Here is a 10,347-nt window from a genome sequence, read left to right as displayed (position 1 = left end):
TTTGCTTCATGTCCCCCAAATTCCTATGTTGAAACCTAGCTTCACTGTGCTGGTGTGAGGAGGGGGCCTCTGGAAGGTGCCCTCGTGATGGGCTTGGTTCCCCGTCAGAGGAGCTGTGTCCGCTTGCTTCCTGGCTGCCCTCTGCCCCGTAGACGCACTGTGAAGGTGGCCGGCTGTGAGCCAGGAGAGGCCCACAGGACTGTGGGAAGGAGCTTGTCGAAGCCTCCCACGTGGCCGCATTCTGCTCCAGCAGCCTGAGCCGGCTGAGACACAGCATCCCCTCCAGCACCCCCTCCTGTGGGCTGCCCCACGCCCACCTGGTCCCCGCTGAGTTTCAGAAGCCGCCTGCACTGTGAGCTTGGTGCTCAGAGCCCCGGCTTCAGCCCCTGGGTCATCCTTGCAGACAGACCCGGTGGCCCACTTTGAGGGGCTCCAATGATGGGGAAGGGCCCTGCCAAGACCCTGCCCACTTGGGCCCCGCGTGCAGCCATGGGGCCTTGTGCCGCTTGTCGCAGGCCAGTGGTGGGGGCGTGATGATTCTCAGGGAATGGGGAGCACTTTGGCCACGGAGAAAGCTTCTCCTGCAAGAGCAGAAACATCCTAGAGCCAGGGAATCAGCCCCGGCCTCTGCCTGTTGCCACAGGTGGCCAGTTGTGAACTGTGGTGTTTGTTTTTTCCTTAAAGAAGCGTAAAGCAGGTCTGAGATGTGGATACATTTTGCCTGTAAATACATATTAAACTTCAGGATTGCAATCCCGTGTCGCAGTTAGAAAATGAATACTAATTCCTTCCCACTGGCCGACACTCGGTCATACTCACATGTCCCTGCTAGCTGTCCTTTCCCTGTCACTTTGTCAGCGGGAAATCGCGGTCCGGCTGGAGACGATTTACAGGGGGAGGGAGGACGGCGCCGGGTCTATGAGGTGGCAGTCGTCGGGTCACATCCCGCTGGTTCGGTCCGGGTGCTGGTTACCATGTGTGTCCGTGTGGAGGACTGAGCCTTGGCTCCCGTCTTCACTGGCTCCCCATGTGCGCCCCATGTGCGCCTCTGCTGTCCTCACTTCCTTTCTTCTACTTTCTTTGAATCTAAATCTCTCTCCTCCTGCATGGCCACGTGACAGCCTTGCTCATGGCTCTTACACTCGCCTCATTCCCCGACGCCGCCCCCTCCACCCCCATCACGGCGGCCCCTCCAGCCTCTCCGTCCTATGTGCCCCCTGGGGCGCTACACTTGCCAAGTGTCCCGCCTGCGTCCTTCCAGCATTGCCACGTCCTCCCCGCAGGGCCGCTTACTGGGCTGGTCCAGACGAGGCCTCCAGCCTGCGGTTGCCAGCGGCCAGGCCCCTGCACGGCGGCCTCCGCGGGCCTGCGTCTGAACTGCTGGGCGTGCGGAGCGCTCCCTGTCCCTCTGGGCTGGGCTCCCGCGCGGTCAGAGCACAGTCGGGTCTTCCTCCTGTGGTTCCTGCTCGGGGCTGCAGGTCTGTGCTTCTGTCAGTTTTGGAGAGTTCTTAGCCATCCTCTCCTCTTGGCTCCTGCTTCTGGGACCCCGACGATACGGGACCGCACGGCCTGGTGCTGCCCCCCGGTCCTGAGCACTCTGCCCTGTGTCTTCTCCCTCTTTCTTCCCTCTGCGTCCTGTTCGGATGGTTTCTGCTGACCGGTTCATGCTCACCGACTGGTCCTCTGCGGGGCTGGGCCTGCCGTCAGGCCCATCTCAACAATGGCTGGCGGACGGGTGACGGTGTTCGTTTCTGGCACTTCCATTTTGTTCTTCCGTGTAATTTCCGTGTCTCTCCCGTGTGAGCTCCGCTTTCCCACTGGATCCTCACTCCTACCTGCACCGTGTTACGGCCTTGGACCTGCAGCATTTGGACAGCTCCGCTTCTGCTCCTGTGCTCCAGGGATCAGGTTCTCGCATTTTCGTGGTCTTGCCATGTTTTGCTGACTGCTGAGCTCTCAGTAAGAGAACAGCAGAGACTGAAGTTGGTAACGAGGAGCCCGTCGGGGTCCTGGAGGGCTGAGTCCTCGCCTGCCGTGGCGGGGCCTGGGCCCCCTGCAGCTCCGAGAGGCTTCCGTGTCTCTGGGTGGTGGCAGGGCTCCTACTCCACGGGGCCCGAGGTCTGAGCGCTGGCCGGGCTCTGGAAATCAGCCTGCCCTGCAGAGCCTGGCCACCATGTGTGCAGATCCCTGGAGGCTCCCTTTGCCCCCATGCCTGGTCCTTCCATCCTGCCGTGGGTGGCCTGGAGTGCCTGGGGCAAGGGCCCAGCTGCCCCGCGGAGCCTCTAGAGTGGGTAGCAGGAACCCCGGAGCACCCCTCAGAGGGGGGTCTCACTTCTCTGGCCCCCACTTCTGAGAGAGGCTGGCTTCTTCTTGGGGATTTTCTGTCAGCCTTCCCTCCTTACACCCCACTCTGAGCACTCAGCGAAGGCTGAGAGCTGGACGAGGGGTCCAGACCTGCCTGGTGCTGGGGTTCAAGAGCCAGTGGGCGTGGAGCTGCCCTGGGGTCCCCCTCCTCCCGCTCTGTCCCTGGGGCACTGAACTGAACTAATGTGGGTTCCTTGGTATCCTCAGCTCTGTGATTATTTTGTAGCTGATGGCGGCACATTCTGGCTGGGGTGACAGGGCCAGCCTGTGAATCCGAGGGGACCAGGCAGCACTCACTGTTCCGGTTCAGAAGGCCCCTCCTTGAGCAGCCTGGCCAGACACCCGGACACTTGATGTCTGCTTGGACACGGAGTGAAGGACAGGGACAGCCCTGGCCTCCGGCTTGGGGAGCAGGGCTGGGGTGCGCTGGGCTGGCTGGGGGTCAGGAGAGCTTAGCTTTCTGAGGCCTGCGAGGCACTGGCTCAGGGGCTGCCAGCAGCGGGGCGGGGAGGCCGCCGTGGGGAGTTCAGTGCCAGCGTCCGAGAGTGACTCGGGGGGGAGGCGGCAGAATGCAGAATGGCCTGTTTTGGGTTCAAGTCTGATTTTAACCAAAGGCTGGGAAATGATGGCACATCCCAGCGGGTCTCTGCTGGCGGGGCCCCAGGAGACCCCAGGGCAGACGCTGCCCTTTGGTGAAAGAGGCATGGCGGAATAGCAGTTTCCAAATTTCCATGTCTTTCTGGCTGAAAATGAAAAATTAGGGCAGATTTCCCAAACATACAGCACTAAAAAAAGTGATTACCTCTTCACATAAGCCTCAAAGACACCTGCATTCTGGTGGAGAGTGGCAGCCAGCACCCTTCTCCCTGTGACAGGCGACATCTGCTGGTCACCGTGTCACTGTTTGGTCTGACACCGGGGTTGATGCAGCATCCGAGGCCAGCCCCCACCCGTGGGCTCCCAACGGGCTAGGGGCTTGGGGAAGGGGCTTCTGGCAATGGTCTGCAGAGAGCAGCTGAGACAGCAGGAACATGGGCTTGTCTGGGCCATTTTATTTAATAAAATTTTACAAAAATCAGTGCCTCTGCCAGAAGCAGAGAAAGGTTGCTTGGAGTCAGAGGGGAGGGCCGGGCGCAGAGTTGGGCCAGTGGACGGGCATTGTGCGGGTAAGTGCTCCCGGGGCCTTCACTCTCCCCCAGGTGTGACAGTAACGTGGTCTGGTCTCCCTGAGCGTGTGGACGCTGCCTCCTGTGCACAGTCCCAGTGGAGAGCCAGGCTACCCGGGTGTGCCCTGGCGGGGCCACGCGGGCAGCCAGGCCTGGGGTCCCTCCCCGGGCGCCCCCAGGGGCCGGCAGCACCTACACCGGGCAGAGGGCCCCCAGTGCCACTTTGCTTCATGTCAGGCTGGGGCGGAGCTGCTGGGGACCCTGGGCAGCTCCTTCCTGTTGCGAGCGGCTCTGCCAAAGGACGCGCTCTTCCTCTAAAGTGGTCAGACCCTGACGCGCACCACTGGGTGCACGACGGGTTTGCACAGGGCATCCCCAGGAACATGCCCGCAAAATAGTTCCGGTTTCCAGGACCAAACCAAGCCAGTAAGAAAATGTAAAACTCCTCATAAAAATACAAAGTACTCCCGTTTTAGCAAATGTCACTATTAAACAAGGTCATTTTTAGGTTACGAGGATTGAAAATCTTCTTTTTCCACGGAACTGTGATTTGCTGTCCATTTCTGCATAAGGGGGTCTTCAGAAAGAGGCTGCATGCCAGCAGGCTCCCCTGTCTGCCGCCGGACGTCCCTGAGAGCTGACGGGAAAGGAAGGGCACGGTCAGGGACTGCAGAGGCCAGTGGGCCGCCTGTCCCTGGGCCAGCCTGCTGCACCTGCCACTGAACCCCGGGGCTTCCTCTCCTCCCGCCTTAAGCTCCTGTCACTGTGCAGTCAACACAGAGGCGCACAGGACAGAGTGGACAGCTCCGTGGCCTCTCTCAGAGCAAAGGCAGCACCACAGCACCAGCTGTGCCGTGGGCCCAGGGCCACACAGGCCTCTTCATCCCAAGTGATCCTATGACCCTGGCCTGAGGGCCTAGGTGGGGTCACAGGGCCCTTCCTGCTCTTGTCTGCAGTGTCCGTGGATTTCCACCTACCAGCTGCTGTGGACACGTGAGCTACTGTGAGTGATGTTGCTGTGGACATTTCTATGTCTTGCTGCTCTAAGATGGCCCCTGCCTGTCCTTCTAGAGGTTTCTACCTCCTGCGCTGGAGATGGCCCTGGCCCATGCAGCCAGATGACAGGAGGCCTCCCCTGCGCTCTGTCTCCCCTGTTGATCAGGTGGTGTGTGCTCCCAGCAGCCACAGGCAGCAGCCTGACCCCTCCCCAGCCAACCACCATCAGAGAAGTCCCTGCAGGTGCATGTCCCCCGGTGTCACTATTCTCCTGGGGCAGGGATACGTGCAGAGCAAACCCCCTGTGCTCCAGGTCCCGGAGGGAACAGGCTCCTCGAGGCTGGGCACCACTCCCCACAAAATCTGGCCCATGAGTGGGCAGGTGCCCCCACTCCCAGGAAAAGCTGTGCCCTGTCCTCAGAAGAGGGCGGCAGGAGAAGCCCCTGCCTGTGCACTCCTCCTTCCTGCTGCTGAGTGGGGCCTGTAGCGCCCCTCGTGTGTGCCTCGCTAGTCACCCCGCCTGCCCTGCTGCTTCCCTGCAGCCCCCCGCCCCCCCGCCCCCCCCCGCCGGTGGTGCTCTGCCCGCCCCAGATGGCAGTAGTGCTCCTTTCTCCCGAGTCCGTGAGACTCAAGTAGCAGGTGCCAGCGCACAGACCCACGCGGCCGGCGCGGCCAGGGCCTGTCCCGGGGGCAGCTCACCTTGGTCTGGATCAGGGCTCTGCAGGGCTGCAGACGGAAGGTGGGCACACCCAGTTCTTCAGGCTCTTTGAGGTCAGAACATTCCAGAATGTGACCCGGGTCTCCAGAAAGGTTCTAGTGAGACAAGCCACTGTCACCCAGCGGGAAGGAAGATAAAGGACCGCTTTCTCTGCGTTTGCCTTGTTAACCTAGACCCCTCTGGCACATGCCACTGTTAAACTGCAACGTGGTCGTGTCTCGGTGTCCACGGGGCCGGGGCAGCCCGCTGGTCTCCACCCTCCCGTCACCCAGCTCTCCCTCCAGACCTCCAGGCCCCACCGCCACCTCACGTTTTCCACGGCCTCTGGGGTAAGCCCCGCCCCCGTGCCCCCAGCCTGGCTTCACCCGGAGCTCTCCCACCTCCCGCCTCCTGTTCAAGCTGCCTGTCCCTCCCCCATCCTCCCGGCTGTTTTCCTCGCACAAACACAATGCCAGGATGGCCTCATTGGGGTGCTCTGGCTCCTTCCACCGCTTGCATCCCTCCTGGCCGGCCCCACATGGCCCCTTAGCCCACACAGCAGCCATCCCCAAGGCCCCCATCATCACTGAGGCCTGCCAGCCCCTTTTAGGTTTTCCATGTTTGAAAATTTCCATAATACTAAAAAGGGTCTTTCCCACGTCAGGCACTAGGGACCCACCTGGTGCCTAACCTCACAGCTCTGCCTGCACCTGCTACTCCGCCGACCTGATGTGGCCCTGCCCCGCAGCCCCCAGCAGAGGCTGCTCCTGCCCCGGCCCACTTCTCCGCTCCCCCCTCTGCTGGGGACCTCCCGGCACCCCTCCCCCACATGCTGTGCATATCCTTGTGCTCCACCACGGCACCTCCTCCACCACGTGCCAGGGGCTGGGCTGCACCTGCACATGGTCAGCCTGGCACGGGGCAGGTGCCCGACGCTGACGAGCTGAACCGTCTCGCCCCTTCCCTGCCTGTGTTGCTTCACCCCCCCCCACTGGAAACTGGTGCGTTTTCTCCCCCACCTGCTGTTTTCTGGCAGCAAGGCCCCCCTACCCTCATGCTGTCCGCACAGATGGCTCCTTGCAGCCTCAGGGTGGCCGGCAAAGTCGCTGTGGAGTCCAGCTGCACCCTCAGGAGCCCCGTGGACACCTGACTCACCTTCCGAGCAGCATCTATTCCGAGAACAAGGAAGAGGTTTTCCTGGCAACGGGACTCGCTCCAGAGACAGCGAGAGGCCGACGTGCTGTTTGTGTTCTGAAGGGCTCTCCAGAGTTTTCTAGATTCAGAACTGGAAAAGACATATGTTAATTAAAAAGTGACTGAGAAACCTTCAGAACAGAAGCCAAGAGGGCACCTGCCCCCAGGGGTTGTGAGAACAGAGTGCTCCCCTCCGAGACGTCTCATGTGCTGCTTTCTGCAGACTATGAGTGCCCCCCACGAGTAGCCCAGCACTCCTGCCCCCTCCCCCGGCACCGCCTGGCTCAGCGTCACAGCTGAGTGGCCCCTCCAAGGGGCCGGCGCTCCTAGAGGCTCAGTGCTTCGTGGTTTTGTTCCTGACGACCTCAGGTTCCACGAGCCCGGGGGCCACAGGGACATTCGAAAACCAGGGGTGGGGCAGTGCTTAGAGGATGACCGCTGGGTGTCTGGCATACACCGTCCACACCTGCGAGCCACCCCCCATCAGCCATGTGCCGCCCACGGCTGCTAGCGCAGCTCCTACGAGGGAGGAAGGTGTGCACGTAAAGAACCACAGAAGGGGCAGTTACGCTAAGGGCCCACGTCATTTCCAAGTCGTCCTCATGCTTTCACACCCCAAAGTCACAGCCACCTCCTGTCACACTCAGTGTCCAGGCCTGCCACATCTGACACCCAGGACCACCCACGTCTCTGGATATCTGAGGCTCATGCTGCCACCAGAGTTCCTTCCAGCTGCCTGCTGGCCCGGACCATGCCCCGGGGAAGTGCCGTATCCAGAGGGCACACAGCCTTCTAGGCCACGGTGGTGACAGCCTTGTGGGTTTCAGGCCTCTGTCCTCAGGCCCCTGCTGGGGGTTCCCTGGGACAGGCACCGGCTTGGACCCCAGCAGTGGCCCTGACCGGACGCATGGCCCTGACCGGACGCAAGGCCAGAGCCCAGAAGGGCGGGTCTGCAGAACTCTCTGACAAAGGGGGCACAGAGGTCAGGAAGCCAGCTCACACCGACTCCACCTCCCCTCCTGTGGCCGGGCCCCGTGGACCGCGAGCAGCCCGACAGCTACACATGCAGCGAGCTGCACTCGCTTTCCCTCGGTGCCCAGTGAGAGCGCATCCGAGGACACGGCCATCCGCTCACACCCGCCTTTGTGATCTCTGGGGGACCAGCCCAGGGCCCGCGGGCCTTGCCGGCAGCGCCAGACGCACAGGCCGACCCTGGGGGGCACCGGCATGTCTTCTCTGGGTGAACATCCGCCGGTCAGGTCCCCGGGAGGGCTCTGTGCCCACGGCCCAGACCCTCAGGCCCCGCCGCATGCCCAGCGCTGGCACTGAGACACCAGGAGCTGGCGCCCCCGTCCACCTTGTTCCAGGTGAACGCGACTCTGAGAGGGGTGACCGGGGCCTGAGCATCAGCCCGTGCTGTCCGGTCCCTCCTTGAGGACCCCACGAGCCCAAGGCTGCCAAGGTCTACTTGGTCAAGCAGAAGTGTGAGCTCAGACTTGCCGCAGGAACGCAAGTTCATTACCACAGTGGAGGCCCAGGTTCACAGCCAGGCGGCTCTAAGATGCGGTCTAACGGGGAGACGCCTTCAGTTGCCTGCTCGGCTGGCACCTCTTGAAAAACAAACCTGAACACGTCCTCATAGCTGCGCGGAAGCTGAAAAAAGAGAAGAACACACGTTGCGTCACCTCACGCCCAGTACGTAGTTTTGGTGCGTGTGCAGGCTCGTCTTGTCACTGCTGCTGCAGCAAGACACGCCTGTTCTGCATGCTCCGGTGAGAAGCCCTGGGCGCGGGAGAGCGGGGTTAGGGCACAGCGCTCGTGAGCTTCGCCAGTGATAGTCGAGAAGGAGGCACCTGATGAAAACGGTAGTGCTTCCTGTATGTCAGCTGGCTGGGACATCGACCCACACGGCCGTAAAGGTGGCCCTTCCTGGACAAACACCTGAGGTCGGAAGGTTGGGAGTTAGTGTGAAGTGCTGGAATGAGGGCTGTCCAAAATATGGCAGGAGGTGACAGGAGTGCAAACCAGGAGGCTGGAGGTGAGGGCGGGTATGCACACTGAGAGGCTGGAGGGTAGGGTGGGTGTCCACATTGGGCAGGTGGAGGTGAGAGTGGATGTGCACTGGGCAGGTGGAGGTGAGGGTGGGTGTGCACCCTGGGCAGGTGGAGGTGAGGGCGGGTGTGCACCCTGGGCAGGTGGAGGTGAGGGCGGGTGTGCACTGGGTAGGTGGAGGTGAGGGCGGTGTGCAGTGGGCGGGCAGGGAGCCCTGAGAGCTGCCGGAGGTGTGCGTGTGTGCAGTGCATACATGCACGTCAGTGGGGTGCAGTTTTCTGCATTCCCCTCATGTCTCCTGCAAAGTTCACGTTATTGTCAGATTGTTCCCTGAGCTATTAGCCCCACTGGAAGACGAGTCCTGTTTTCAGAACAAGCCTGCTAGCAGAGCGGACTGCAGGGAGAGTGCCTCCCACCAGATGTCCAGGGAAACACTGGTTCAGGAAGCAAACGGTTCATCCCTAGAACCGCGAAACCTTTTCTCTCATCCCTTCTTCATCTGACTCTTTTTGTTCTCATGGTGTTCAGGGTTTCGGGCTAAGCCCTTGGGAAGACATGGCAGAGAAAGAGGAACAAGGGAAGGAAGAGGAAGACAAGAAGAGAGGGATCAGTTGCAGTCACAAAAAAGGTGAAACTGGTGGTCAGGTCAGGAAGGGCAGCACCAGGGCCAAGGGGATGTGGCCTGGGCTCCCCGGGCCATCTCCAGCACCCTGTCATCACACACAGGCGGGAAGGGACTCTTGGTGAGGCTTTCTAAATAAGGAGGGTGACAGCTCAGACAAAAAGCTCTTTGCTGGTGTGCCCTGAATGGAGCAGGGAAAGTGGGCTGGCGGGATGGTGGAGGCCGCCATGCCTGGCCCCGGGAGCACCAGGCACACAAGGGGCCCTGCTCCTGAGTTGCCCCCATCGTGGTCAGGAGGACAGGACAGCCAGGCGCACAGGCAGGGACCAAGGCCAGCAGAGAAGCAGACCCCCTACCGGGCCAGCCCATCGACGCCAGAGGCTGTAGAAATACCTCATAAGGTGAGCTGCCGGCGTTTCCCAGCACCCCAGGCCCGCCCTGGGGAGGCTGGCGAGAACCGCGCTCCTTTTGGGTAGAAGCCGCTGTCTGCCGCCAAGGATGTGGGGGTCTCTCCGGGCGTTCAAAGTTTGGGAAGAACTGTTCAGAATTGGACGAAGATTCTTGAAAGCCTTCAAACTCTCCCCAGGTGCTGTTATGCTCCCCGGGGTCCGGGCCGCCAGCGGGGCAGGTCGAAAAGCCCTCCCCGCCCCCGGAGATCTGCTCCGGGCCAGCACCTCTTCGTCCCCCGGGCGCCTTGCTCGCACCGCTGTCTTTAGAAGCCGGGCACAGGGAAATGTCGCCTGCTTCCTGGGCGAGGTCGCTCGGACACCTGCTCGGAGGGGGCGTCTGGCCAGGCCCTGGCCCCCGCTGCCGCTGGCCCTGCATGTCGGTGCCGCCCGGCCCGCATCCACGCGATGGGGAGCTGGGGAGGTGCGCACGAGACACCCACAGCGCTGCGCCGGAGACGCCCGGGGCTGCACGGGGCGGGGGCGCGGGGGGCGTCGCCCCAGGGCGGGGCTGAGGGCAGCCCGGGGCCGGGGTCCCCGTGACGGCCCGGCCTGCGGGCCCCGGCCCGCACCCACCTCGGCTCCCTGGAGCAGCTGAAGCCGCTGTCCCCACGCCCGCCCGTTGCCCGGCAACGGAGCGCGCCTTCCCCCGCGTCCGGCGCCGCCGCCGTGACGTCAGCGCGCCGGCCCACCCCGCCGTGCGCCTGCGTGTCTCTCGGCTGCCCCGGCCCTCCACCTCCCGTGAGGAGGGGCCCTGGTTTCATTGGAGCGGACCCGGGTCTTCTGGAGCCACGACTCGCTAGCCCGCCC

General features: G+C 62.4%; 1 protein-coding gene across 2 annotated transcripts; it reads right to left on the bottom strand.

Moving 5' to 3' along the window:
• Window positions 1-2,969: 2,969 nt before the first annotated feature.
• CLBA1 (clathrin binding box of aftiphilin containing 1) lies at window positions 2,970-10,150 on the bottom strand. Of its 2 annotated transcripts, none has more exons than XM_019809601.2 (5): window positions 9,485-10,150; window positions 7,940-8,070; window positions 6,274-6,508; window positions 5,226-5,339; window positions 2,970-4,167 (listed from the first exon to the last, which is right to left on the bottom strand). In XM_019809601.2, exons 1-5 carry the CDS (start codon window positions 9,914-9,916, stop codon window positions 4,003-4,005), a joined length of 1,077 nt encoding a protein of 358 aa, XP_019665160.1. In that variant the 5' UTR covers window positions 9,917-10,150; the 3' UTR covers window positions 2,970-4,002. The 2 variants fall into 2 exon arrangements, with proteins under 2 accessions (XP_019665160.1, XP_011235124.1); XM_011236822.3 differs by having other exon boundaries at window positions 2,972-4,167; window positions 6,379-6,508.
• Window positions 10,151-10,347: the final 197 nt, after the last annotated feature.

The sequence above is a fragment of the Ailuropoda melanoleuca genome, chromosome 14, assembly GCF_002007445.2.
Source record: "Ailuropoda melanoleuca isolate Jingjing chromosome 14, ASM200744v2, whole genome shotgun sequence".
In the NCBI taxonomy this organism is placed as follows: Eukaryota; Metazoa; Chordata; class Mammalia; order Carnivora; family Ursidae; genus Ailuropoda; species Ailuropoda melanoleuca.
This window is presented reverse-complemented; position numbering and strand designations above follow the sequence as displayed.

Excerpts from the sequence above, each read along its gene's own strand:
- CLBA1 (XM_019809601.2), bottom strand. The coding sequence starts at position 9,916 with ATGCAGGGCCAGCGGCAGCGGGGGCCAGGGCCTGGCCAGACGCCCCCT. Across the intron at positions 8,071-9,484 it reads CCGGCAGCTCACCTTATGAG|CTTCCGCGCAGCTATGAGGA; the intron begins GTATTTCTACAG and ends CTCTTTTTTCAG. Across the intron at positions 5,340-6,273 it reads TCTGTGCGGACAGCATGAGG|AACCTTTCTGGAGACCCGGG; the intron begins GTAGGGGGGCCT and ends TTGTCTCACTAG.